The sequence below is a fragment of the Neocloeon triangulifer genome, unplaced genomic scaffold (genome assembly GCF_031216515.1).
Source record: "Neocloeon triangulifer isolate White Clay Creek 2 clone unplaced genomic scaffold, ASM3121651v1 ptg000002l, whole genome shotgun sequence".
NCBI lineage: Eukaryota > Metazoa > Arthropoda > Insecta > Ephemeroptera > Baetidae > Neocloeon > Neocloeon triangulifer.
Window position 1 is genome coordinate 2373516 of NW_026775545.1, and position 27589 is coordinate 2401104.

Sequence of the window (27589 nt, forward strand, 5' to 3'; positions counted from 1 at the left end):
AACTCACCCTTTTGCGTTAAACTCTTCGATCTGGGCAGATGTCCGCTCGGGGTCACGACCTCGCCACCGCTGGAAAACAAAAAGCAGAAATTCGATTGCAGTTACAGAAATACCACGCTTAATATCCTCGCTTTGTGAAAGAATTTCTCATTGCAACTTTCGGAATGTGAAATGTCTGCCATCAATCTCTGGCGGCTGACGGAGAGACTGACGAGTTATTATTTAGTGAGCCGCAGCCTAGCCATCAATCACTTTAATAGCCGCCGAGCAGCGCTTTTGAAGCTTCTCTTATTTTCGCCTTGTCTCCAAATGACAAACTTTTTGACTCAATTACCAATAATTTCAATCATACATACAAAAAACTGGTGAAATGCGAGGTAAAAACAAATAGTTAAAAAATCTCACTGGTAAAACATTTTCTAATTATTTAAATCTCGCTTGGTGAAAATCGGATCGGGAGTGATTAAAATAGTTTGATGCTCGCTCGAAAGGGTGCCAAAGAATAAATTAGAAATAATTGGCGTGAGCGATGCGGCTAATTAATCGGACAATTAATCAGGCCAAATGAGGCGCGAGCGAAGAGCAAATGGGCTCATTTCCACCTCTTTTCAGACCACCCGCGAGAACCGAGCATTCTTTTTTTTTATCGTGCAAGCGGTAAAGTCTCGTTAGTGCGTTCGATTTTTTGTCTTCATTTTTCTACCTCGCCGGAGCCGAGGGTGGCTTTTTCGTTCATGTGCGCGTGCTATTTTTAACCCTTAATAATGCGTTTGTAAGTGGAACTCATTTCGCTCCATTTCCTGCAATTCCAACTCTATACTCGACAATAATGACTTTGGTCGTGAATTTAAATTTCACTCAGGTAACAGTTAAAATAAATTAGTAAAAATTTAAGCAGAAATAGAGATCTATCTAAATTAATTATTAATTACAACAGAATTATTTCAGTCAGGTTTTGAGCAGCTCCAGGATTTGTTTTTTAAATTTAAATTTTTTTAATGTAGATATTTTGATCCCGTAAACATTGATATCTTTCACAAATTTGAAATTAAATGAGAAGAAATATATTTCAGTAAAATTCACTCACCAGTCTTCTGGATCACAGTCACGGAATCCTTTAGCGAAAGGGTTGCTAGCAATTTTCAACTGTGTTATCTGCGTAACAAATTAAGGAAAAAATATTCAAATTTTTAAGCTGTGATTAAATGTGATAGAATTTCAAAAATTTTTGTAAGGAAACTTACTCTGTGATTCTGATAAGCAGTCACTGCAGTGAATCTTGTTTCCTGGAAAATAAACGTTCGGAAGGTTTCCGCGGGCTCGGGGGGCAAACCTTCGGTTAAGAGGACTATGTGACATCGAGGTTGATAGCGGTGCATTGAATTAAGGATTATCTACGACAAAATTAAAAAAAAAATGAAAATAAGCTAATGAAAAAAAACGAGGAAAAAATTAAACATTAATTTCTACTCACATGGCCATTGTCGTCAAGTTGATTGTTGGTGAGCTTGAGTTTGTCGAAAGAAATGGTCTGCTTCATCCAGTGCGCCCCTTTGGCGGGGGAGTCTGGATGCAGATGCAGTCTCGGCGGCGAAACGGGGTCTGCTTTCCCCGCAACCACCCAAGACGAAGAATGGAACGCATATCTAACGTAAATAATCATTGGTAAAAAAATTTTAAATTTGAAAATTGATGCGGACCTGTATCTTTTGTCGTCTACTGGGACAAAGTCCATCATCAGCATGTAGTCCGCGTTTGGGTCAAGGCCGTAAATTCGAACTTGAAACGTGGGGAACATTCGTCTAAAAAAAAAAACATATTCAGGGAGTAATTTTACATTCGAATTATGGTAATTTGAGACCCAACCTTCCTGCCTTGGTGACGATCATTTCGGTGCCGAGTTCATTGAACTCGTCCCACAGCGGCTTCATCTCCAGCGCCACCCCTGCGCCGGCCAACTTGCTGTGTACACCACCGCCAGGGTTGTCACCTGGAGGTGGTGGCAACGAGCTGAGTCCTGACGCTTGCTGCATCGCAGGTCGCGAAGCACTTTGCAAGCACGCTGTAGACAAAAAAAAATCGCAATCCTTACATCGGCCGTTGTAAATTTGCCATCTTTAAAAATACTTATTGTAATTCTTGATTCAAAAAGAAAATTTTAAATTTTTACAATACCCGGACTTGTTCTACTTCCTTTTTCTCAAAATAAGAATTCATCCGGTGAAAAGTAAGAATTTATAAAAGTATAAAAAATTTAAATTAGTAAAAATTTCACAATCGGATCAATTAAATATTCAAAGAAGTTTATTTTTAATTAGACTTCGTGTGGGATGTCGGAGTCGCCTTGCAACGGAAGATTGGGCGAGAGGAGCCGAGAAAGAGAGCTATTTAGCGTGCTAACGAGGTGCCGCTAATTAGGACACGCGGCTCGTTATCATCGCATCAATCATTCCAGACGAAAAAAGAAACGGCTTCTTCCATTAATGCATATTTATTACTCCATTTCCATCCCAACGTCAATCATAAATTATATGAAATCTATTTTTTTTTTCTCAGTACAACTCTGCACGAGAAGATGCCGCACTAAAATGTGATCTTCAATTACGAAACTTAGAACCCAATTAAATTTTTAATGCAAAGACTGATTCTATTGTTCTCCACAAGGCACAAAAACCACTTTTTTGAAGGAAAAACGCAAAGTGGAGGGTTTGAATTGTTTTGAATTCATTAAAGATTATAATGAATGTGCGTATTTCACTTTGAATTTGATACAGAATCTGAAGAATTTCCAAAAACCTATGCGAAAAATAATAATTATGCAATTTTTAAGGTTCCGTATAAACGCATTATTTTAACAATCTATAATTGAACTGCACTTTATGTAAAAGAAATAAATTATTATTTTATTAAATAAACGCCTTCAGTGATTGTGAATTTTAGGGTGATAAGAAGAAAAAAACATTATTATTTTAAAGCCATCAAGATCTTCGTTGATTATTTTTTCATATAAAATGCAGAAAACGAATCTCATTTTCAACATCACGCCGCCTCTTTTCTCTTTTGTGGTAAACTTCCTTGCATCAAAATAATTTAATGATTCAATTTAGTATTTTCGAGAAGAAAAACTTTTGGTAGTTATAAAAATCTATTATATAGGCTGACAAAATATTACGCAGCTAACGTTAAATAATCTGATTTCAGTTTTGGTACAAAATAAAATACAGCGCTATATTATTTTTTTTTTTTGACAAAACTTTTGTTACAAATTATTATATGCAGTTGATAACATCAACATCAGCTTTTTCTGCTTTCGTTAAAAACACTTTTGGGAAAATCTTCGCGTTTTAAAGAAATCTTCATAAAGCAATAAAAAAAGCTTAATTCTCGCTTGTTTGGAGAAAATTAATTGTATTGAAAAATAGTTACACAATAATTACAAATAACACTTTATGTCTTGCTGATGGTTAAACATTTAAAAAGAAAAATTTACTATATCACTCAGATTTTTTTTTTTGAAAACAAAATATTTAAATAAAACTGTGTTCATGAAAAATGACATGAAATTGTAAAGTCAGGAGTATTTTATAAATAAGATTTATGGAGAGTTAAATTTTCAGAGAAATTTGCGTTCATTCAGAACTATAGTGGAGCCAATTTTGAAGTAGCTGATGGCCAAGGTTTTGAGGAGAGTTTTATACGAGCACAAAAAGTGTACCTGCATTTTGGCTGTCGTCACCGTGGAGTGCGAAATTCGCGAATCGCAATTATACGAAACAAGGCGTAAATTGAACAGAGGTGCAGCGGAGAACTGAACGCAAATATAGCAAGAGCCGAACCAACTCACCCTCCATCTGACGCACGGGGGTGGCCCACAGGTGGTGCTGCTCCATGCCTGTCAACACGGCCTCTGACTGCAGAGCCCAGGGCGAAGAAAGTTCCTGTCGCTCGCCCCCGACCCCGCCTCCGTGCTCCGCCCTAGGCGCCGCCTCCGCCAATGCTGGCGCCCACAGCGCACTTAAAACACCCTCACTCTCGCCACTCTTTGGTCCGCACGCGTCCCGACTCTCCGCCAATGTAAATCTCCATTGGGTGCGAACCAAAATTGCATTAAATTTCAATTTAATCATCAAGAAAAATTTTCACTACTTGCAATTTACTTAATCTGCAATCGCAATTAAAAATTAAAGGCCTTTGATTGAAAAATATCTTCTCGATTATTCTTCAAATCCTCCTGACCCGTCTGGAGATCTATGCGCCTGCAAAAGGTGTAAGTAGGCAACCCGCGTGTTACTTAGGTTGCGCTAGTTGCATAACCATCAAATACCAACAAAATTTTGTTAAAATTCTCTTTATGAATAATTTTCATGCATTACATTAAGTTTTATCAAACAAATTTGATTCGTCAGTTGGTTTAATTAAATTCTAGTTATTTAAAAAACATCACTAATATTTTAAAATCAATTTAATTTACTATTTATTTGAACTTAATGTGTACAATTTATTTATAATATTCCTTAGTTTTGAATAACAAACTATTAAAGGAATTTCTGACCACCCGTTGAAAAACGGTCATCAAGGAATTTTGCTTTGTTCACGATCGCTTTCTTCTGGGCTTCGTCAAAGCGATTCACCTGCAAGTCACGATCTCGATCAAACATCTGCCGCTCACCAGATCCTTCACCCTGAAAAGGAAACATTATTAATTTAAAATCATTGAGCAAAAATTCATATTCTGCGTAAATACCTTAGACTTTTTGGATTTCTCTTCGTGTATCTCCATTAGAGATTTGTGCTCTCTTTTATGGGCTTTAGCCATCTTGGCCATCTCCTTGTCTCGTTTGGCCATTATTTTCTGCTCGAGCTCCTGCTTTGGGTCCAATTTTTCTTTCACTTCCCCCTGAGAGACGTAATTTGTATTAGTAAAAATATTAAAAATTTTTTAATTTTACCTTCTGCTTCCGGAGTTTTTCCTCTGGGGTGTCGGTCCAACAAGAGGTGTCTGCAGAACGATCAGGGGCGGGGTTTTTCCTGAACTGGCGCGCCTCAAGTCCTAAGAGACCAGACCTGTCTTTTGGTAACTCAAGCATCCAAGTTTCTCGCACAACTTTGTCATCCTGAACACACAAAATAAGTTTTAACTAAAAAACTAATCGATGTCACCCTCACTTTTGAGCCTGTCAGTTTGTTCTTCATCCTTTTGGCCCTCTCCTCTACAATTCTGGCCCAATGCGCTTCGTCTGACGCACTACCAGGTATGGCAGGTCCAATTATGCCCGAGTCATCTTCGTCACTCTCCTCTGTTTTGCTTTTATATCAATTAAAAAAAAAAGCCCATAAAATTAAATTTTGATATTCACCTGCCAGGAATTATCCCTGGTGGTAGGGTTGGTCCGAGCACCTTTTTCTGCCCATACCCTGGAGGCAGCGCAGGTCCGTATTGGGAGGACGATTTCAGATCCTCTTCATCGTGAAGTTCGATGCCGTCAAAAGATTCCTCACTATCCGAGTCCGAACTAGAGGAATTTCGTCCAGGGAGATCCGGCCCCACTTTTGCTCCAGAAGGAATGCTGGGGCCGACTGATGGAATTTGAGGGCCTATCGGAGCATCCTCTTCTTCTTCTTTTGGCGCGCCGTAACCAGGTGGCAATGCCGGCCCAATAACTTTCCGACTCATTTCGCTCTACACAAAAATTAATTAAAATTTACTCGCTTAATTTTTAAAGTAACCTTAAGGGGATGATTGTGACTTACTCTCTTGCTTTGCATACGGATCCTAAATTAATATCAGTAAAATACAGGAAGTAACTAAAATTTCTATTGATCGGTTAAATTCAACTTTGAGTAACAATTTATTATTTCCTGAAAGGAACAATATTTTTTAACAATTATATTCAGTCTGACTAATTTTGTGGCAACAAGCTTCAGCTTTTTTGAAACATTTTGGCAATCTTCGCCAAGGAATATTTCACGGATTTTATGGGGCCAGCTGTAATTATGCCCTTCAACGACTGATACACACTCGAGTTCCACACTATTAGCCTAAGTGCCTTCCTCAGGGCTTCGTCAGTGTCCACACTTTGCGCCAACGCAGAGAGTGCGTCTTCAGAGTCGAGTTTTCTTCTTGATCGTTGGTTCCAATTTCGAGCGAGAATCATTTGCGGTGTTCGGGGTAGCTGGGTGAGATGGTACAGCTTGGCCGTTGCACTGATGTCTTGACAGCCTTCGCCTTAAATTAAAAAGAAATGAACTGTTAACACCTGTGCTGGGTTTTAGTAAGTGATTACCATTAGCGAGCTCCATGTAATTTGATTGGGCTGCCACAACAGGAGCATAGAGCTGCTTGAAAAGCTCCATCTGGCCCTCGACTATATTTTTCACTTTATTCGGGTTTTCTCCGACAATCATTCGAAAGTCGCCATCGTACGACAAGTTCGAAATGGCCATGTAAAGATCCCTTTCTGCAAATAAACTTTTTTCCTCAAACTCCAATTAAAAAAATAATCATTTTTCTATCAACCTGAAAATGTTTCAGGCAGCAAGAGCAGAGCGGCGTGGAGGGCGCTGTGCAGATTTTGCCTGAGGGCGCGCGCCAGTTGGGGTCCCTCTGGCCCTTGGGGTTCCCGAAGCATGGCCACCGGCTTGTGCAGACGTCCAGCGAGGTACAGGGCGCTCCAGTCGATCAGGTCGGCCTCGAGGGTCATGGCTGAGACTACTCCGTACTTAAACATGTGACCCTCCTTGTCGCCGAGGGGCAGCAGGGTGTTGTAGTAGAGGCCGGCGGACGTTGACTCTTGGATGTGGGCCGCCGCCTTGGCGCCCAGGTACCGCACGAACGAGTAGTGGTGCGGGTTGCGTCGCATGTTTTCGTGGTGGAAGAGGTACGCGTTGGGGGTGGCCACCACCAAATCGAGCACTTTGGGCGCCTTCCCGCCCCCGTTCCCCGCCTGCCGAACCACCCCGGACCCGTATGCAAAGCAGAGACTCATTTCTCGGGGCAGAAGCCCCACGATGCGTGCAAGGGCCGCCTCCATACCCACCTTGAGGTGTGCGGCCTCCGAGTCTCCGTCCGGCGGGGTCTTATTTTGGAAATTTCAAATTTGCCACCGTTTACAAGAATCAATGGTTTTTTAGAAGTAAACACGTCCCCACCCCCTAACCACACCCCCTTTGTCATCATCCATCCATCAGGGAATTTCGTTCTCTGCAGTAATTAATTTTCTTCTCTGTTGCAAGTGTAATTGAAATAATTAACAACTGTTATTTTACCTAATGTTATTCACTTCTATTTTTACAGATTTTTGTTCCTCTCCATTACGGTACCATGGCTGAAATCGGCGACTGGATCAACACCAAACTCTCAAAATTCCTCTCATTCCCGGCACCTCCAGATTTGATTGAGTAAATTTTTTTCTCATATATCCGTTTTCTTGCTATGTTTATTAAATTACTCTCATTTAACTAACTACAAATTTCAGCTACATTTGCACTATCAATAATGAGAAAGACTTTCAAGAATACTTCACATCCTTGCTAAATTACAATGACCCCGAGCAAGTTGCTTTCGTCAACGAATTGGCCCAAAAGTTGCTTTCTCGAGGTTTGATATTTTTATTATTTTTCATGGCAAATTTGTTTACAAAGATATTGCAGGAGGACAGGCCTCTGAAGACAAAGAGAATTTTTCTAACAAAAATCCTCCAGTTTCGTCCCGAGAGCAGTTTCCAGCTATATCATCTGCTCCTCTGAGTCAAGTGGAGCAAGCTCGAGAGCCAGCAAAGAAAAAGGAAAGCTTTCCAAGCTTGTCTAAAAAGGAAGTCACACCGCCTAAAGAGACGTCGCCTAAGGAGCAGCAGAACAGCAGTGGCAAGAAGCAGAAGACCAAGTTTGTAAACCTGTACTCCACTGAAGGACGCCAGAAAGATGTGATCACCTTGCCTGGTCGCCACAAGTGCACATGCGAGGCCACGAAACATGCCCTGATCAACAACTGTCTCAGCTGCGGCAGAATTGTTTGCGCGCAGGAAGGCGCAGGACCTTGCATGTTCTGCGGAAAGCTGGTCTGCAAAAATTTATTTTTTTCCTGTAATTTATTTATATAAATATTTTCCACTTAGGTGTGCACTAAAGATCAGGCTAAAATTGTAGGACGTGGTAGCAAAAAGTCAGAAAAATTGATTCAGCATTTAATGAAGCACGCTGAGGATCCAAAAATGGATAAGGCCGTGGAGAAGAAAAACAAGCTGCTTGAGTACGACAAGCAAAAGTTTGTATTTTTCTATATAGCTGCAATTTGTATCAATCTCATAAAATTGGATTTAGCTTTAAGCTGACCAGAGTCATTGATGATCAAAAAGATTTCTTCGCCACTTCAACGTGGCAGTCTGAAAAAGAGAGGAGTCACATCCAGAAGAAAGAGCAAGAATTAATGGGCCAAAGATACGGTTCCAGAAGAGATAAGAAGTTCACTTTGGACTTCTCTGGTAATTAGGCAGCTAATTTTGTTAAATAAACGTTCATCTTTTGCTGATTAGGCAGGAGAGTGGTTGAGGATGAGATTGTTGAAGAACAGTTTAATCCTGAAGATGATCCCATTTTGAAGCAAATCAGAGATGATGCTCTCAAGTCAATCGTCAGGGAACGCCCTGCAAATGACACCAATCCTGCTTTGTTGACGCATAAACCAACAGTAAATTAATAATATTTACTTATTATTTTTTTTTACTTTTTAAATTTTAGTTTGTGGAAGTCGGTATTACACCTCAAAGTGGCAAGGGAAATGAAAGCAGGATCGGTTTATTGGAGGGAAGAATCCAGGATAAGGAGATGTTGGAGATGAGTGATCAAGCAAAGTGTCTTAGCATGCATCAGCCATGGGCCTCACTTCTTGTTCGTGGCATCAAAAAGTAAAAATTTCAACCATATTTCCCTGACAAAGTATATAACCAGTAAAATTATACAGACATGAAGGCCGATCCTGGTATACAAAGCACAGAGGTCCTCTTTGGATTGCAGCTGCGGCCAAAGTGCCAACTGAAGATGAAATTGCAGAAATTGAAAAGGCCCATTCTCACATTGCTCAAAAAGGTTGGTATGATTCAACTACTGTATTATAATAGGCATGCAGAACATTTGTTCCACCACAAACTATTCCATTGCCAGATGGCGATAACTAGTAGTAATTAGTACTTAATAATGTTTTTCAGCTCGTCGATTGTGTTTTTTGTTTTAAATATTTAAATATATTTTATTATTCCAATTTTAAATTATAACAATTTTTACGCAATTATAATTTGCTCCAAAATTGTGAGCAAAGCCGGCGCAAAAAATTGCATTGTCATGTTAGCGCAGATCACCTATTTATGTAATCGCCGGGTAAAATTTTTAGTGGCAGTCTGGCCCTGCACCTGCTCGACAGCTCAAAGACTAATGAAAAGTGCTTAAAAAATTTATTGCTTTTCCATTACTCAATTACTATCTTGAAATATTTTTGTGCGTGTGAAAATATCTTAAATAAAAAAATCGTGTAATCTGTTACTTTATATTCAGAATAGTTTGCCAATTGGCTGTGGAATAGTTTGTTATTGATCAACGTTTTAATAATCCTTTCATATGAAACTCAATTTTCTCTTTACATCTTTTAGAAAATCTCGACTTTCCCAAAAATTATCCTGTAAGTTGTTTGTTGGGTAAAGTCAATGTTGCGGATTGCTTGCCGCAAGATGAGTACCGAGCAGCCTATCCAGATGGTCTTTCTGAGAGCCCGTTTGTCTTTATTTGTGAAAATACTGAAGAGCTCCCATTTTTCTTACCTATCAAAGGTCAACACAAAATATGTAAGTCAAAGACTACAATTTCAATTTTTCTTTAAAATAGCTTTAATTAAATGTTGCTGCTGAGACAAGAATTATCATTATGGTATCAAAACAAGAAAAAAAGGCGCATAATAATCTGATAATTTTTCAGTCACCCTGGACAAGGCTCTCCATCATGCTGCGGTGACTAGCCTGAAGAGAAAGGGTTTGCTGCAGAGCAAGAAGAGACTGGATGCTGCTCGTTAAGCTTGCTCAAGAAATTTTTCTCCAACACCTGCAGAATTCCACGGACAATGTGATTTTTCATTTGTCGAAATGTGATACTCACAGTTGACACGGCACACTTCCACCGGAACGCCACTTCGCATTAGAAAATCGATCCACACACGCTGATTGTTGGATAACGAGTCGTTTGGACTCTTCACTTCAATGAATTTGTATTTCTAAATAAATAAAATGCTATTATAAAGTTTAAAATTCACTATCTTAGTCCTTACATCTTTGCCTGGTGCCCAAACAACCAAATCAGGAAATCCTGATCTCGAATTACGGAAGTCTTTCAGCAACCTCAAGCAGATTTTAATTACAGTTTTTGCTCCTATGCACTCGAACAAGCTCTGAAGTAAATATTCTTAAGCAAGTGTAAATAAAATTAGCATTTTTCCTTACATGAGCTTCCTCGGCACTCCCAAATGCATTAGTATTCACAATTGAAGTTTTACTCTCTATGTCGCCCCAAGTTTTCAAAAAGTGTTCTTTGGACTCGTCAGGTGTCCACTTTTCGATAGTCTTCATCTTCTTTTCAAGTTTCTTTTGGCGTTTTTCATAGAAATCAATGCCATACAAATCCAGTGGTTGCGTTTGGTATCTGCAGATGAATGCGTCAGGTACATTCAAGGTGTAGATTTCTTCCCAGAATAGGAGGCCCATTAGCGTTATCACAGTTGCCCCCTCGTTATGGCGTCCTAAAATATTTTATAATACAGGATTTCCATATATTAAAAAAATTTATTACCTTTTGTGAAATTCTCATTTTTTATGTAGTGAGCAATAGCGCAGTCCTCTACGGAGCTAACCACAACTTCATCAGTGTTTTCACTTTCGATTAAGAATTTCATCTTTTGCCCGACTACTCCCCCATCCCTGTTGATTAAAAGTTAATTTTTTGGTATTTAATTTTACAGTAAATGTAATTTCTCACCTTGTTTTTACTTTGCCCTTGATAGTTATGTTTGGTGGCTCGGAGAGAGCAACAGCCTGTGAATAAATCTCAAGTTTCTCTTTGTTATCTCGGGTCACCATTTTGCTGGTTTTCATCGACAAGGCCCTTGCAGCCAGGCCCACTTTGATATGCAGCTGCACATGGGGATCATCCATTCCTTGAAAAATTGCCTCCGCGGCCTACCAAAGATGTCAAGTAACCATTCCATAAAGTTGATGAAAATTTACCTCGTTGGTGTTTTTTATATACTTCTGCTTCACAAGAGCTAGGCGGTCAAACCACTGACCCCTGTTCCTCATTCCGTAGCAACTTTGAGCAAGCAGATCTTGCAGAATGAATACAACACTGTCGTATTCTTTCAACTTTGAAAGGGCGTCCAAGCCCCAATTCACTGTGCTGACCAAAGTGCTTCCAGCAGTGAATTTTCTCAGATATTCAGGCAATTTTTCATCAAATTCCCTTTAAACAAAAATGTAACTTATAAATATAATAAATGGTTTATTAATTTTACCTTGCGTCTTTCTTGTCCGATTCAAATAATGCCTTGAAACGTTTCCATGCCTCCTTGCATATCAAAGCTGCGCCTTCAACATTCTTGGACACAAATTCCTTTTCAAATTCTTTGTACAGTCGGTAAGCTTTGTGGAATCTGGAAATTTTCAATGAGATAAATTATAAATTAAATGCATCAAAACATACTCGACAAACGCGTCTCTGTCTTTAAATATTGTCTTTTCCATGTTGATCTCGTAGTCAGGGAAAACGAGCTGGCCAAATTTCATTCTGTTGGCCCTAAAAAGCACATCGGACAGAGACGTGTCTTGGAAACAGACTGGCAGCGACTCCAGAAGGCACATTCTGTTGAGGACGTCCATTCGGTCCAAGTTTACCTTGACACATCTTCCCAGAACTCTTCTGACACTGTAATTTGAAATTTGCTATAATATATGGAAAAATAATTACTTTAAAACTCACTTTCTCTCGATGATGGTGGACAAATTCCCAGTTAGAGTCGACTGCTTTGTCCCCATTTTTAGAAGCGTCTCAATGTTGGTGCTTTTCTTTTTGGTGTCATTCATATTGTGACATTTCATGAAGTCTGCCACCTCCTTTACTTTCATCAGCTCGAGCATCTCTCGTAATTCATTCATTTCTGCACTTAAAAAAGTGAATTTTATAAATAAAAATATGTAAAAAATTATACCATTGCTGTCCAGAAGGAACCTGGAATTGATCAACTCATCTATCACTGGGTTCAAATCTTCTGCAATTTCAGGATGCTTCAACTCCGACACCCGTTTCCACTGGTGCTTCACTTTGAAAAGTTGCACCAGAAGTGCCTTGGCTCCTTCACTTACTTGGAGGAACGCAAAAATCACTTCCATGTCTTCCGGATTGATAAGTGACTGGAAATGTTTGCAGACGGTGACGCTGATCAAGATTTCCTTGAAGGTAGTCAGGTTTTCAAACGTTGACTTGCGAGCCTCTTCACCAACAACAGACTAAAAAATCTCATGTAAATTTTTATACCAAATTTTTATGAATAAAAATACCATTCTCTTTCTGGGAGGAGTTTTCGAAGCAGTCGGCGATACTGATGAGGTTGTTGAAGCCGCTTCGGTTGCTACGGAATTCTCCGAGGAACTGCTTTTGGAGGGTGAAAAATGGGCCGCGATTTTCGGTTGCATGGATTTATCCGATTCATCCTCTTCTACAGAGCCCATGAATTTCAGATTGTTCGGGTTGTTCTGCAAAGGGGCGTTTAACTTAACCGACCAAACGTGACCTTTCGGTTGGGAGATGGTTGAAGTGCTTTCCTCCGAAGTGGACGACGAAGTGCTTTGGAAAGAACTGAGATCGATGAAGTGCCTCTTCATTCGGAGAGGCTCTTCATTTGTCTTCACCATGGGACCATAATTTACCACAGGCTTTTTCTTCACCAAACTCTCAGAAATTATTTCAAGCTGCAAAATCAGACACAAATAATTAGAAAATTTAAAATAAATAATATTTCACTCTTACTTCAGGGCTGTCTGAAGTGTCCTTTTTGCTCTTTTTGCTTTCAGGTAGATCAGTGGGGGCATTTGAAATATTTTTATTTGCTCGTTTGTCCTGAACAGGTGATGTTTTTGCCTTTTTCTTCACAATAGCCTCATCACTTTCTGCCAACTTTTTCTTCACTTTCTTTACAGCCACATTATTATTTATAGGTGGAGCGACTTTCTCCTGGACTTTTCCTGTGGATGCAGAAGTAGAAGGCTTGGGAGCAGGTACTGCCTGGCCTGAACTGGACGGTAAGACAGTCGGGCCCAAACCCGACGGGCCGCGGCCCGATTTGACACTAGTCTTGTGGGGTAAAGAAGACTGCGCCACCACACTTAGTTGCGCTCCCTTGTTGATATCACTTGATGACCCTGCCCTGGGTACTCCGTTCTGTCTCTTCCGTTTATCGAGGAGATCTTCGGTAGAAAGTTTTTTTCGAAGCTCATTCTCCACCTGGCCTGTGAGTTTGAAAGTTTTCTTCTCAGGGGCAGGAGGGGCAGCAGGACCAAAAAGATCTGTTCTAACTTTGATGGCCGGAGTTGCGATTTGAGAAGCAGGCGCTTTAGGCTTCAACAGTTCCAATATGGCTCTCTTCTTTATTTCCTCTGGGGTTAACTTTTGAGGCATGGGAGGATTTTTTGGTCTTGATTTCAGCAAGGCTATTGCCCTCTTTTTTATCTCCTCAGGGTCTTTCTCTGGTATTTGAGGATTCAGCAGCATCTCTAGAGCCTTCCTCCTGTCATGTTGATTAAAATTGTTTGAATTCAAGGACAGCCTGGATGGTTGTCGATTTCCTAGTGGCGGTGCTTGAGAAAAAGATGGCCTGAATCCATTGGTTGGCAGCGATCTACGACTTTGACCTTGTTGAGAGGCAAAGTTTGTTCCTGAATTTGAATGTGCGGCATGAGGCGGACCAGGCATTCTGAAATCAATAAAAAATATTATTTCTCCTTAATTACTATACATATTATAATGACAAGTACCGAGTACGTATTATTTTAAATTAGCGTAGTTCTTTAAGTTCTTACCCTGATGCAGAATGCATCACATATATGGAATGGAAGAAATAAGCCGACCGAACGGACCGAAGCAATGCTTATGCTTATGTCTATGCCCTCGGAGCCTCTTTTCCAACTCAATTGCAGCCGAATTGCAGACTGAAATTTTTGAAATTTTCTTTAAAAATATTCTTTTGCGTTAAATAAAACATACAAACCTTTCTTGCTAAAAAGATAAACTCGTTGAAAAATAAAATAACGCAAGCAAATTTAATTTACAAATTCTGCAATTGCGGCGGCAAAATCTCAAATTTTTCTCAAACCATGCCTGAATTCTGATTACCGATCATCGAGGCCCGGGAAGCCAGGTTCAGAGCTTCTGAGGTTCAGAGATCGTAACAACAACCGGTTATCGGCCGATCGTCAATTGTTTTTTTTTTAACAAAATTACCGCAGGCCGCAGGCAGTAGAGTCCGCTGTCCGCTGGCTGCAAGGATGAGATCGCTCGATCGCGTATATTATTAATAAATATCATATTATATCATTCTGTCGTGTAACCACACGACACTCTTGAATTAATCAGCAAGTTCCATTCGAGCGCATCATAATTTAACCAGAGCTGGAGACTGGCCCGGGAGAACTCATTTGGGTTTTAATTTAAGTTTCGGCTTACTATTGGGTTTCGGGGATTAATTGGCCTTCTCGTCTTAATTTATTGTCTCTCAATTTGACTTTTAAGTTTGACTAGTTTGAGTTTCACTTTAAATAACTGATTCCTTAATTTAATTATTATCCTGTTCTTCTTAATTTATCTTTAAGTTAAGCTTTAATCTGAGATTATTCTAGGCTTTAATTTAAGATCTTAACCTCAACACGTGGGGACACGTGTTGGCCAAAGTTTAACTTATTTATCTTTAAATCTTTTAATTAAATCAAGTTAATTCTCTTATTTTAATTTATTCTCTATTGCTTAATTCAGGGTTGCTTAACTTCAATTACTACACAAAGGGTTTAAATTTAATAATAGTAGTTAAGGTTATATTTTCTTAAGTCTAACAAATTACAAGTTTATTATTAATTAAGTTTAAAATATGTTCTAATAAATAGGCCTGATTAATTAAAATTACTTAATTTAAATGAGAGAGAGTCTTTAAAAGGGGTGATTTGGGCTGATTGAGAATTATTACCGGAGTTGTGATGCTAGTGTGGTTGGGCAATATGGCGGTTTTAGAGCAAAAGTGATATACGTCTGAACGGCTTGAGTCTCCCAGGCTGTCTGACTTGTCCGTTGGCGCCCAACCTGGCGTCAGCACGCCAGGTAGGGACGCGGAAGTCAGTGGCGCCGCGGAAGTAGGCGCGCTCGAGAACTTTTTTGAGTTTAAGTGTTTCAGTTACAACGCGGTTTTTACAAATTTTCGGCGGGAATTGACTTTAAACATATACAGGACTCTCTAAATTATTTTTATTTAAATATGGAATGGCCTTTAATTAATTACGTAGTGCTCGCGATGTTGAATCTGCGGCGGTCAGTCTCTCGGCGGTCCGTAGACGGCCAGGTCAATGGCCGGCCTAAGGGAGGGTCACGTCAGTGCCCCCTGGTTCAGCGTCCCGTCCTCGGGGCGCTCAAGGTTCTCTTCCGGACGTGACCCGAGGACTGGGAAGCTCTCCGTCTCCGGGGCCCGAGCCGGCTCTGCAGCGAGTTGTTTGGGCAGAAGTTCATTGAGGACAACAGTTGTCAATATGAAATTTTTTTATATCAAAACATTTCTCATAGTGTGCTGAACATTTCTCAATAAGGAAAAGCCGGCGCAAATGAAATTGGAAGTAATGAGAGTTGAAATAAAATTAGGCGTTTATTAACTACTTTTAATGCATACAGATGTAAAAACGCCACCTAGACGAGAGTTTCCTCTTAAAAAACCGTCACGCCACATGTAGTGTATTAATGAACTAGCATAAAAATGGGACAATTTTATCGATTTAAGGCATTGAAGGGCGATATTTTTGGGTACTCTACAATCCTGATTGAATTTTGAATTAATTGATTTTTGCAAAACTCCCACGTGAGGGGAAATTGCACGCACACCACGAACCAGACCACCCCACAAACCGGCAACTCGGAGTTGGGCAACCCCCAAGATTAATTTTTGCAGAAGCCGCGAGCGAGGGGTGGAGGCGCAGCGAGGTCGAGGACGTGGGGAAGGCCGTGCGGAGGGCGAGGACAAAAGGGCGGCTGTGTTCGTGGGGGGGCTCCGCAGGAGCCCCCCCACGATCCCCGCCCTTTTGTCCCGCCCGGAGCCGGCCTTCACCACGTCCTCGGGCGAGCGCGCCTCCAGCCCGAAGCTCGCAAACTCACAACGTAGTTGCCCACAAAAGGAGTTGTCTGCAAACGGACTTGTAAGCAATAGAAACATAGATATTTGTACTTTTTATTAAAAAAAAATCTGATTTGATGTACCTAGCGACCCTGAGCTGAAGTGTATCCTCTTTTTTTAGCTTCAAATTGTGCGGTAAATTATGCTGCTTTTTTGGCCGTCACCCTTAATTTTGGAAATATTTTCGTGATTCACAAATCGATATTTTCGTAAAATCGTCCCTTTAAATGCGACGTCCTTGCTCTTTAATTCGTCTTTCATCCGCCAGGTATCGCACACGCAGCCTCAGTGCTGTGCATAATGGCAAATAACAATGGGAATTTTCAAATTTAATTTCACGATTTTTTTACTTTCGGAACGTTTGCGCGCACAAATTTCTTTTGGAAACTCATCACAATTGGCCCCTTTTTCTATAGAAAATTTTCATTTCAAAATTTACAACTGTTGTCCTAGGTAGCCTTGTACCATCAAGGTGGAGAGGACCATGCCGTGAATTTCCTCTCGCGATGGGAGGGCTGCGAGAAGTCTGTTCTGGATGCGGGCTGCCAATTCGTCGGCCAGACGCCTCAGGTCCATGTTGTCCTTTTTTTTCGGACACTGTCCCGTGAGCAAAAGAGAAGCGATGGACGGAAAGTTTGATTGGCGAGCGGCGAGGTGTTTGTTTTTGTTGGGTTTTTGTTGGGTCGCATGCAGCCACATTACGGAGTTGGTTGGTAGCAATGCTCTCTTCCTTGGAGTTGTGTTGGCAGTGCTGCAGCAGACGATTTTCGCATGACCGGCGAACAGGTGAGTGATGCAAATTTTTTTCGCAATTATTTTCGCAATTCTTGGTGACTTTCGCGGATTCTAGGCGTCAGGCGCGTCGCGTCTGACCGGTGTGGCTCGGCTGTGGACGACGGGCGACGGCTGGCAGTCGGCGGCCGCGCTGCTGTGCCGACTTTTGGCGAATTGCCGCAGGCGATTTGGTGCACATGGCGGTTTTGGCGGCAGCGCTGGGTGGAGGCGGCGGAGGCAGAGTTTTGCTCGTACAAGTGAGTGTGAGTATTTGTTTGTGTTCCTTAAATTACATATTAATTAATCACGTTTGAGACAATCCATTCATTCTTTTCAGAGTTTAAACATTTTCTTTTGCTAATTGCGCGCAGAATTAATTTTAAATTTTTCTCTGAATTTTCTTTGACAAAAGTTATATACACACAGATAAAATACGCTTATTAATTAATTTAAAAAAAATTCATTTTCTTTTAATTTACAATTGAAAATTTTAAGCTATTTTACAATTAATTTACAATTTTGATATTATTCTAACTGCATCTTTTCGACAAATTTTGCAGTTCGGACTCGCTTGTCCTTCGCTCTTGCGCAGTCATTTACTTAAGTTGGGCGAGAACTTCAACTGATGTCGCCCAAATTTTAATTATTCGCATTCAGTCTGAGCGAGAACTTCAGCTAATGTCGCTCCATTTATACATTCTTATTAACTAAAGGGGTTCAACTTTTATCTAATGTGGCTCAGATTTGCAATTCGGAATTCGGCGCGTTTTCTTCTCTCTTGAACTGCTCCTTTTCTTTTACTGATTTTTCTTTTCTTCTTTGTTTGTTTCAGGTCCTCGTCACTGGTTCCAAGCAAAATTCGGATCTTGGAGACGCGGTCGGCGCTCTCGCAGATTGTGGTGCCCACGGTGTAGGCCTGCCAATTCGGCGAGTTCAGCAAATGGCTCAGGCACTTTTGCCTTCTCCTCGCCCTTCCGAGGCCGGCCGCGCTTTCGAGGTGTGGGCGGCGGTGGTTGCTCGGCAGCTTTGCTGGTTCCTGCGCCAGCTGGCGCGTTTGGAAAATTTTCTGCAGGCGGTGGCTGCCCCCTGGTGGACTCTGGATTGTCATCAGAGGAGGCAGAGTGTCCGGTCTTTTTGGCCGGACTGGGATTTCCTTCCTGGGGCTGTCGTTGCCCCCCGGTTGACTCGTGGTTATCCGGCTGCATCGACGATTTATTTTGCAGACCAGTTGAAGACTGAATTGGCACCATCGGAGGTGGGCCATCCATGGCATGTTCGTCACAGCCGAGGAGGTCGGCCTGCTGGCCTTTGTCTGCCGTGTCCGAGGGACTGCTGGTGGCAATTGAAGAGCCAGATTCTGTGTGGTGCTCCTCGATGGATGACTCTTTGTGTGTCGGCGCCTCCCCGGTGCTCTCGTCTGGAGGTAAGGCACTTGCATTTCTCTTGCTCTGTGTTTCTGACTGGCTTGAGGTTTCAGGAGTACTACTGGAAGTTTGACCTGACACGGGCCCTGTGTCAGACCTCCCTGTGATTGTGCTCGCTGGATCAGCTGCACTCCCGGAAGCTCCAGCATTGTCATTAACTGGTGTGACGTCAGAAGAAAAAGCAAAGGGTGCTCCGATCACAAGTTGTGCAAGGCTCCCTTTTGGTCTGAGATGGCTGACGTGTACTGTGCATTCGACTTGCTCTCTCTCATCTGGGTTCAATAATTTTAAGTCGTAAGTAACGTCACTCCTCCGACGGAGAACTACGTAGGGGCCTCGCCATTTATCACCATCTTTTCCTTTCTTTCCAGGGCGCATTTCTTTGCGCAGGACCAAGTCACCCGGTGAGAAGGAAGGCAGAGGCCCTCGGCAAGTGTATGCCTCTTTTGCCTCTTCGCTGAACTGCAATGCTGCTGCATGAGTGGTCGCCAGGCGAGCTCTCAGTTGGTCCACGACGACGCTGGGATCTTTTGTGTCATGGAAAGACACTTTCTCCTTTGGGTAAGTTATGTCCTCCCATGGTAACTCAATGTCTCTCCCCAGCATCATCATGCTTGGTGTTGTCTGCGTGGTGCGATTCGGACTTGTTCTGATGGCCATGAGAGCAAATGGCAGATTTTCTTCCCAGTCTCCCTGTCCATTGCTGCAGAACTGATTGATAAAACTTCCATAAGTTTGGTGGCTCCTCTCTAGGAGGCCATTTCCTTCAGGGTGATAAGGTGAAGTGAAGATTTGCTTCATTTTTAAGAGTTTTGCAACTGCTGCGATGACTGCGGACGTGAAGTTGGTTCCTCTGTCGGTAAGCATTTCAAGTGGGACACCGTAACGAGATATTATTTTGTCCACCAGGTGCCATGCGACGGTTGGGGCATCAGTATTCGCAACTGCTGCTGCTTCAGGGTAGTGTGTGAAGTGGTCCACGAAGGTCAGAATGTACCTGTTGCGTTTCTTGCTCAAGGGGAGTGGACCTTTAACGTCGATGGCGATTCTCTGCAGGCGCCAGACGACTGGGGCTACTGGTCTGTTAAGCACAGGCTGCATATTTTTACCCTTTTTCTGCACGCAGGACATGCAGAGGACGCAGTGCTGGCGAACGTCTCGGTGCCATCCAGGCCAGTAGAACCGTTTTCTGATGTCGTAGAACATCCTGAAGCCTCCTTTGTGTGCACCAGTTGGCAGATTGTGGCAGACCTCCAACACTCGTGGCCTCATTTCTTCTGGTACACAAAGGCGTGGCCCCTCAAGGTCTCTGAAGTAGAGGAGGCCATCCTGGTCTACAAAGTATGGGCTGATTTCAGCTTCTGGTGCGTTTTTCAGTGTGCTCATCACTCTGGAGCAGTGGCTGTCACTTTTCTGAGCCGCCAAAATTGTTCCTCTGTCCCAGATTTTTGCGATTTCGTCCTTGACAGCTGGCTCCTGAGTGGTCTGCATGACTGAATTGATTTCTACGCGGGAGAGAGCGTCGGCGACGGTGTTCTTGCTGCCAGGGACGACTTGGACGGTGAAGTCATACTCCGCCAGCTCGACTGCCCACCTTGCGAGTTTGCCTCCTTTGACTCTGCTGGTGCTCAAAAGCCACTTGAGACATTCATGGTCAGTTTGCAGAATGAAATGGCGCCCTCTCAAGTAGACATCAAAGGCTCGGACGCCGAAGAGCACTGCAAGGCATTCTCTTTCTGTTGTGTGGTAATTCAGTTCTGCCTTTTTCAGTTTTTGGCTGGCAAAACCAACTGGGTGGCGGCCGTCTTCGAAGTCCTGCTCAAGGGCGGCGCCAAGGGCAAAGCCAGAGGCGTCAGTGCTGAGGACGAAGGGCTTGCTCATGTCTGGCAGGCGGAGGAGCGGCTCGCTGTGCAGCAGGGCTTTTGTGTGTTCGAAGGCCGTTTGGCGTTCCTCGTTCCAGACGAAGGGCTCGTCCTCCTTCAGCAGGTCAGTGAGGACCTTGATGAGGCCAGAGAACTTGGGAATGTAGCGGCGGAAGTAGTTCACCATGCCGACCCAGCTCCTCAGGGCTCGCTTCTCTGTTGGGACGGGGAAGCGGACGATGGCCTGAACGTTTTTGTTGTCTGGCTTGGAGCCAAGGGCGCTCACTCTGTGTCCCAAAATTGAGACTTCTTGGCGCAAGAAGAAGCACTTTGCTGGTTTGAGCTTCAACTTTGCTTCTCTCAGTCGGTCAAAGATGTATTGCAGGACGTCCCAGTGTTCGCAGAGGAGTGCTGTCCCGGCCACCACGTCGTCCATGTAGTTGACCACCCCCTTGCGTTTGTTTCTGAAGACTGCGTCCATCAGGGCAGAAAAGTCAGACGGTCCATTAACAAGCCCAAACCCCATTCGAAGACATTGAAATTGTCCGAAGGGCGTTGAAAAGGCCGTCTTCTCCTTGGACGCCTCGTCCATTGGTATCTGCCAGTAGCCGCTGTCCAGGTCAAGAGTGGAGAAGAATTTGCTGCCTTGCAGAGAGTCCAAGACGTCCTGGATGTGCGGCAAAGGGTAAACTCTCTTTTTCGTCACCGCATTTAATCCTCTCCAATCAATGCAGGGTCGGTACTTGATGACCTCTCCGTCTGGACCGCGCCTTGCCACCATGATCATTGGTGCGCTCCAGGGGCTGTTGGCAGGCTCGATGACTCCCTGGCGCCTCATGTCTCGCACCGCGGCCTCCATCACTTCTCGCATGGCCATCGGCACTCGATATGGGCGAATTTTCACCGGCTCTGCGTTGCCCGTGTCGATCTTGTGTGTCAGCATGTCGGTGCAGCCCAGCTGTGAGTCACTGAAGGCGAAAACGTCAATGTTTTTGAGGATGAGGGCCTTCAGGGTTGGCAGGTGCTCAGGGTCAACGCCGTTGAAATCGAACTGGGCAAGGCGTTGTTCGTCTGTGAGTGGCTGACCGACAGGGTTGGGCAGGAAAGGCGGCTCATGTCTCTCCTCTTCGGTGCACAAATTGATCAGATTTTTGCACTCGGCTGGCGGGTCAGGTGGTTTTGGCTCTTTTTCTTGCTCGACTTCTTCTTCTTCAATTTTGTAATCTGTGCCAATTTTAGCCACCAATATTCCTTCAATTTTTCCTGCTTTAACGAGAAATGGACTTGTTTCAGGGTTGCTGAGCAGGATTGAAATTCGGCCACCGCGCTCCACCTTGGTGACCATCGGGACCGCTGGACAGCTGACTCCGGGGCTTTCAGTGAGAACGAGCACGTCGGTGCCTTCGGCCAGTCCGGAGACAACTTCTACGGCGGTGCAGCTCAGCTCTCGAACCAGCTCATCTCGCGGGGCGACAACAGGAAAGAACTCCAGCTCGTGCTCGTTGTCCAGCTCAGGTCTTTTGTCCACCATAGTGACTTGCGCCTCCAGATGGCCGGTGTTGGCGTCCAGCTCAGCGGTAGCCCATGGGAAGTGGAGTCTGTTGTGAGCGTGGTCACTGACGGCTTGGTGCTGGTGCAGAAAATCGAGTCCGAGGAGGGCCTGGTAGCCAACGCCAGTGACATCTACGACCACGCAGGTGTGTGTAATATTTCTCCCCAAAACAGTGAACTTGAAATCGGTGCTCCCTCTAACTTGCATGCCCGTGCCATTTGCGCAGCCAAATTTAATGTGACACGGTTTCAGGTCCAGCCCCAGTCGTTTCGCCAGGTCATAGCGCAGGATGGTGATTGCGCTGCCACTGTCGACCATCATGGGGATGCGGACGCGCCCTCTCTGGACCCAGAGGATGCGGCCAGGGCGTGGCTGGACGGCATGTATGTTGAGGAAGGACTGGAGGGCGGCGTCAGCGCCGCCTACTGCTGCGAGTTTTTTGGCTGAGACTGGTTGATTGGAGCTCCTTGTCCTCCCTGCTGCGCCTGAACCAGTGGACAGTTGTTAGGCAGGTGTCCCAGCTGGTTGCAAAGACGGCACGGCATCAAGGGGCAGGAGCCCAGGCTGTGGCCGGGCTTGAAGCAGTACGAGCAGGGCTTCTGACAGTCCTTGACCATGTGTCCGAACTGTCCACATCTGAAACATTTTCCTCCTTTCAGGTTCCGAGGCTGGTTTCCTCCTGCATTTGAGTTCCGCCTTCCTTGCTGCTGGGGCGGTGTGCCTGCGTAGTTGACGGAGTGCTGCGCAAGAGGTGCCTGCATTTGGGGCCAGAAATTCTGCGGCTGCTGATTGAACAGGTTGGGGACGCTCTGGGGCAGTTGGGGCGCTGCCTGGGCTCCCTGTTGCTGGAGGAGCTGCTGAAGAGAGACATGCTGCTGCTGCTGTTGGGAGGCAGCGGAGGCTGGGGCCGTTTGCTGTTGGCTCACGGAGCTGGTGCCGGTTGCGGCAAGGATGGCTTCGGTGACTGCGGCTACCAGGTCAGTTGTTTGGCTCCTGCTCTTCCTCTGTCTCCTTCCAGCTTCAAACTTGATGGCTGTTTTCAACATATCTTCCAATGTTTCAGCACTGCTGATCTGGAGGGCAGTTGCAATGTCGTCGTGGAGACCTGCGAAGAACTGGCGCTTCATCTCCTCCTCCAGGTAGTGCTTTTTGACGTTCTCAGTTTCCTCAGCATGTGGGTTGCGAGCCCTCAGCATTCTGTTGGCGGCTGCCTCCAAGCGAAGGTAGAACTGTTTCACATTTTCCCATTCTTCCTGTTTCAGGCGCTCGAAGGAGCTCTTCAGGCTCAAGTAGTCGGCTGCCTGCTCGAATTTGTCTGCGAGGGCCTTCTTCAGCTTCTCGAGGGTCAGCCCCTCGGTCTTCAGTTCGGTGGCAAAGTCAAAAGCTGCGCCGGTGAGGTTGCTGATGGCCAGATTGACGAGTTCACCTTCCGTGATGCCAGGGCAGCTGTACTTGGTACGCTTGATGCTTTGGATGAAGAGCGGCAAGGTCGTGCCATGCTCGTCTCCGTAGTGATTGATTCGCATTCCAGCAAACTGCTTGTTGAGGATGGCGGCGGTTGCCTTGGCTGCGGCGGAGGCGCCGTGTGCCTCATCTGCGGCCTTGTCTGCATCGACCGTGTTGACGAGGAAGGGGTCGAAATCCATGAGGAGCGAGCTCATCTTGATGGTGAGTAGGTACAGTTGCGCGCGCGAATAGCCACAAAAGATAAAAGAGGTGAGATTTACCCAAGTGCAATAAAATGCTCTCAATCAGAGCCCTGAATTTAAATTTTATCTTTAATTCGGTGTGAATTCATTCAATTCTCGCGAAAATAGAAAAAAAATGCAACTTGGTTAAAGTCTCTAGCAAAAGGGAACTTAACTTTAACAGCTCTGGCAAGTCAGCTCGGCAGGTGCCTCCAGGGTAGCAACGGCGTCCCGTCCTAAGGGTGAGAGCAAACGGCTGACTTCAGATGCGGAACCAGCGTCCGGAACGGGATGAGGTCGGATGGAGCTTTTGGTACGGATGAGTCCTTCTGCAGTGGGACGTTCCTCTTGGGGCACAATTCAGCACCCCACACACCTGAACACCAAATCTGTCGTGTAACCACACGACACTCTTGAATTAATCAGCAAGTTCCATTCGAGCGCATCATAATTTAACCAGAGCTGGAGACTGGCCCGGGAGAACTCATTTGGGTTTTAATTTAAGTTTCGGCTTACTATTGGGTTTCGGGGATTAATTGGCCTTCTCGTCTTAATTTATTGTCTCTCAATTTGACTTTTAAGTTTGACTAGTTTGAGTTTCACTTTAAATAACTGATTCCTTAATTTAATTATTATCCTGTTCTTCTTAATTTATCTTTAAGTTAAGCTTTAATCTGAGATTATTCTAGGCTTTAATTTAAGATCTTAACCTCAACACGTGGGGACACGTGTTGGCCAAAGTTTAACTTATTTATCTTAAAATCTTTTAATTAAATCAAGTTAATTCTCTTATTTTAATTTATTCTCTATTGCTTAATTCAGGGTTGCTTAACTTCAATTACTACACAAAGGGTTTAAATTTAATAATAGTAGTTAAGGTTATATTTTCTTAAGTCTAACAAATTACAAGTTTATTATTAATTAAGTTTAAAATATGTTCTAATAAATAGGCCTGATTAATTAAAATTACTTAATTTAAATGAGAGAGAGTCTTTAAAAGGGGTGATTTGGGCTGATTGAGAATTATTACCGGAGTTGTGATGCTAGTGTGGTTGGGCAATATGGCGGTTTTAGAGCAAAAGTGATATACGTCTGAACGGCTTGAGTCTCCCAGGCTGTCTGACTTGTCCGTTGGCGCCCAACCTGGCGTCAGCACGCCAGGTAGGGACGCGGAAGTCAGTGGCGCCGCGGAAGTAGGCGCGCTCGAGAACTTTTTTGAGTTTAAGTGTTTCAGTTACAACGCGGTTTTTACAAATTTTCGGCGGGAATTGACTTTAAACATATACAGGACTCTCTAAATTATTTTTATTTAAATATGGAATGGCCTTTAATTAATTACGTAGTGCTCGCGATGTTGAATCTGCGGCGGTCAGTCTCTCGGCGGTCCGTAGACGGCCAGGTCAATGGCCGGCCTAAGGGAGGGTCACGTCACATTCAATATATCAATAGATGATTTATTGTCAAATTATTTATTTATCGACCTTTTAAAAGGAGCAATTGCCCCATTTTGGCCTTTTTGCGACTGCATTATTCTTTTCAAGAGCATTATTAATTACGATTAATTACTCTCATAATTTAGTAATTTAGTATTTAGTAATTTAAATTTTTCAAAATTCAAACATGAAAAAAAGCCCATTGCAATTGCGGAAAGCATAATGCAATCTTAATCTGAAATCATTTTTTAATCCAATTAATCCTATAGCTCTGCACTCTGCGCGGTCGTTAAATTGCATAGTTGAAGCGAAAATCTTTATTCCCAAACTTGTATCAATATAAAGAAGCTAAAAATAGTAAAATAATTATTTATTAATGGGTGCCCGGTGCATCGTGGTTGGGGCAACTCGCGATCCGCGATGATAACACGCATAAGTTCAAGAAGCTAAAATTGTAAAAAAAATTCATAAATCTCAACTATATTTATTTTCCAATTTTAACTAATTTCATCAGCTTTTATCAATAATTATTTGTTAAAATTAAAATCATTAAGAGAGAATAAAAATCATAATTTTATTCTCATATTTATTTCAAATAAATTTTGGAAAATTTAAACACGTTATAATTATTATAAATTCCTTATATTTACACTCACTTTTTTAATTATTAAAATATTTTTGTCACGATCGACCGCGACACAAGACGAGTGGCGAGAATCATACTTGTTTATCAGAGGATGGCCGCGGCCTCACTAAACAGATCGGTCGCTGCTGCCTGCTGGCTGCTTTGGAGATTTTTGTGGGGGTGGAAGAAGAGAGGGAAGCATGTCAGGTATAGGCAATCGTCAATAACAATAGAGAACACAAAAAACAGGTGATCCAAGGAGACTTAAAAATGTTGAAAATCTCACAAAGCGTATATACAAATAGCATGAGAATGCGCTCCTAACTTATTCTCCTAAATTATTTATTAATTTTACAAAATATAATTATGTGGGTGCAAAATTTTTGACACGGCCAATATTAGGTTCGTTGAAATCAGCATTAAAATTGTCAAATTTTGATGAAAGTGAATTTGAAATTAAAAACCAGAGGTCAAGAGGGCAGCGGGTGACCTAGGGCACTTAGAGCTTTAACAATACCTTCTTACTCTGGAGCTTAAAATTTTGAATCAACCATCGTTAGAATTATGCGATTCGGACCAGTGGGAGCAAAGTATTTGCGCTCGGCAGTTTAGTATGAACATCACATTTTTAAGAAGGTTGAATTAAATTTAAATTATTCTATTGATGCCATTGACAAGAACGCTTCATGTGTTTTGAGCCAAGTCTTTAAGCAACTAATCATAATTAATTTGTGTTTTTTACTTGAAATCTATGTGCTGCAGTCAAAGTTGAAGTGGAAAAATCACTGTAATAATTTTGCATAGATGTTTCAGAATCTGAATTCTCACAATAAAAAAACAATAGATGTATTTGAGCTTCGTTGTGAATTTTCTCAATTTTTACTTCATTAGCAGGCGAGATAATTAATAAAAACTCTGCGACCCGCCTCAAAAATTTTTGGACTAAAAAGCCGCGGTCGTCTCACTCAAGAGAGACATCGGCGTCATTGCGCTGTTCAAGTTTCTGTAAAAACGAAAACTCAAAAAATCGTAACTTTGGTCCTAATGATCCGAATAATTAAATTTTTGAAAAATATAAAAGATTTTTCAATCTCAAAAAATTGGTATAAACATTTGATTAAATATAAAAGATAACAAGCAAGCTATTAGGCAAATATCTCTTTTATGAATACACATAGCTTGTAAAATTTAAAAAAAATATATATATAAATTTGTTCAGAACAGTGGAAAAAATTTTTATACTTTGATCTCATACAATGCACCACAGCCTAATGAAAATGAATGCCTGTAATATTCTTATTTTATTTGGGTTTAATTAACTTATTTTATTTTGACCATGTTCATAAAAATATTCTGCTGATAATTATATAATATTATGTATTTCTAAATTTAAGAAGGTGAAGAAATATGACATATATTTTTAAATGACGTATTAAATATGCATGCATAAAAATATTAAAAATACTTGTTCCTGAGACGCGGAAAAGATAGTACGCAGTGAACTATAAATTCCAGCTTGAGTGTCATTTGCGTGTGCTTTTGGATTCAAATTATAAAAATACGTCGCGCCACCCCGCTCCACAAACAACCGGTTACCGATATCCCCGCCCCCTGCCGGTATAACCGTTTGAACCTGTGAACCTGGCTTCACGCTCGCGATCATCGAAAAACATAGCAGAAGTGGGCGGTACAAGTAGCAAAATCATCAAAATCATGAACCAATCACCAATCATTTGTCGAGTAGTGAGGGGAGGGTAAGAATTGGCGAGCAAGAGAATTCT

General features: G+C 42.7%; 4 protein-coding genes across 12 annotated transcripts in view; 1 reads left to right on the plus strand and 3 right to left on the minus strand.

The window, feature by feature from the left end:
* Positions 1 to 3997, minus strand: part of LOC132205087 (T-box transcription factor TBX1-like) — a 5171-nt gene extending 1174 nt beyond the window's left edge. For 2 of the 3 annotated variants that reach the window (XM_059633945.1, XM_059633946.1), the window contains exons 1-7: positions 3845 to 3997; positions 1867 to 2062; positions 1701 to 1802; positions 1475 to 1646; positions 1245 to 1394; positions 1088 to 1155; positions 8 to 69 (exon numbers count right to left, since the gene is read on the minus strand). In XM_059633945.1, the coding sequence (XP_059489928.1) occupies positions 8 to 69; positions 1088 to 1155; positions 1245 to 1394; positions 1475 to 1646; positions 1701 to 1802; positions 1867 to 2062; positions 3845 to 3890 (796 nt within the window). In that variant the 5' untranslated portion in view covers positions 3891 to 3997. Of the gene's footprint in view, positions 1 to 7; positions 70 to 1087; positions 1156 to 1244; positions 1395 to 1474; positions 1647 to 1700; positions 1803 to 1866; positions 2063 to 3715; positions 3810 to 3844 lie in introns of those variants that run through there. The other variant, XM_059633947.1, reaches the window with a different exon arrangement.
* The window catches only part of LOC132202886 (activating signal cointegrator 1), a 23428-nt gene extending 12870 nt beyond the window's left edge, over positions 1 to 10558 (plus strand). Inside the window, exons 2-12 of one of the 4 annotated variants that reach the window (XM_059630181.1) lie at positions 6533 to 6659; positions 7295 to 7398; positions 7476 to 7597; positions 7651 to 8057; positions 8115 to 8263; positions 8320 to 8480; positions 8532 to 8686; positions 8737 to 8903; positions 8960 to 9084; positions 9642 to 9833; positions 9964 to 10558. In XM_059630181.1, coding sequence (XP_059486164.1) covers positions 6533 to 6659; positions 7295 to 7398; positions 7476 to 7597; positions 7651 to 8057; positions 8115 to 8263; positions 8320 to 8480; positions 8532 to 8686; positions 8737 to 8903; positions 8960 to 9084; positions 9642 to 9833; positions 9964 to 10058 — 1804 coding nt within the window. In that variant the 3' untranslated portion in view covers positions 10059 to 10558. Of the gene's footprint in view, positions 1 to 6532; positions 6660 to 7157; positions 7235 to 7294; positions 7399 to 7475; positions 7598 to 7650; positions 8058 to 8114; positions 8264 to 8319; positions 8481 to 8531; positions 8687 to 8736; positions 8904 to 8959; positions 9085 to 9641; positions 9834 to 9963 lie in introns of those variants that run through there. The other 3 variants (XM_059630183.1, XM_059630193.1, XM_059630187.1) reach the window with 3 other exon arrangements.
* Positions 4451 to 7168, minus strand: LOC132202932 (GPALPP motifs-containing protein 1-like). The gene is made up of 6 exons (XM_059630280.1): positions 7038 to 7168; positions 5358 to 5680; positions 5167 to 5305; positions 4950 to 5114; positions 4745 to 4897; positions 4451 to 4682 (listed from the first exon to the last, which is right to left on the minus strand). The coding sequence occupies exons 2-6, from the start codon at positions 5672 to 5674 to the stop codon at positions 4536 to 4538; spliced, it is 921 nt and encodes a 306-aa protein (XP_059486263.1). The 5' UTR covers positions 5675 to 5680; positions 7038 to 7168; the 3' UTR covers positions 4451 to 4535.
* Positions 9840 to 14545, minus strand: LOC132202865 (fanconi-associated nuclease 1-like). 4 transcript variants are annotated; one of them, XM_059630171.1, is made up of 15 exons: positions 14294 to 14497; positions 14106 to 14234; positions 13057 to 13999; positions 12588 to 12998; positions 12239 to 12536; positions 12010 to 12187; positions 11734 to 11955; positions 11546 to 11683; positions 11262 to 11493; positions 11014 to 11213; positions 10828 to 10955; positions 10482 to 10777; positions 10310 to 10429; positions 10141 to 10255; positions 9841 to 10086 (listed from the first exon to the last, which is right to left on the minus strand). In XM_059630171.1, exons 2-15 carry the CDS (start codon positions 14120 to 14122, stop codon positions 10055 to 10057), a joined length of 3330 nt encoding a protein of 1109 aa, XP_059486154.1. In that variant the 5' UTR covers positions 14123 to 14234; positions 14294 to 14497; the 3' UTR covers positions 9841 to 10054. The 4 variants fall into 4 exon arrangements, with proteins under 4 accessions (XP_059486145.1, XP_059486126.1, XP_059486135.1 ...); XM_059630162.1 differs by lacking the exon at positions 14294 to 14497 and adding an exon at positions 14527 to 14545 and having other exon boundaries at positions 9840 to 10255; XM_059630143.1 differs by having other exon boundaries at positions 9840 to 10255; positions 14294 to 14516.
* Positions 14546 to 27589: the final 13044 nt, after the last annotated feature.

Bases quoted from the DNA above. Each gene is read 5' to 3' on its own strand.
- LOC132202932 (XM_059630280.1), bottom strand. From the start codon at position 5,674: ATGAGTCGGAAAGTTATTGGGCCGGCATTGCCACCTGGTTACGGCGCG. The intron at 5,115-5,166 runs GTGAGGGTGACA...TTGTGTGTTCAG, and splicing joins ACAAACTGACAGGCTCAAAA to GATGACAAAGTTGTGCGAGA. The intron at 4,683-4,744 runs GTATTTACGCAG...TTTCCTTTTCAG, and splicing joins AGAAATCCAAAAAGTCTAAG to GGTGAAGGATCTGGTGAGCG.
- LOC132202865 (XM_059630162.1), bottom strand. The intron at 12,999-13,056 runs GTAAGAGTGAAA...CTGATTTTGCAG, and splicing joins ACACTTCAGACAGCCCTGAA to CTTGAAATAATTTCTGAGAG. The intron at 10,956-11,013 runs GTGAGAAATTAC...TTTAATCAACAG, and splicing joins AAGGGCAAAGTAAAAACAAG to GGATGGGGGAGTAGTCGGGC.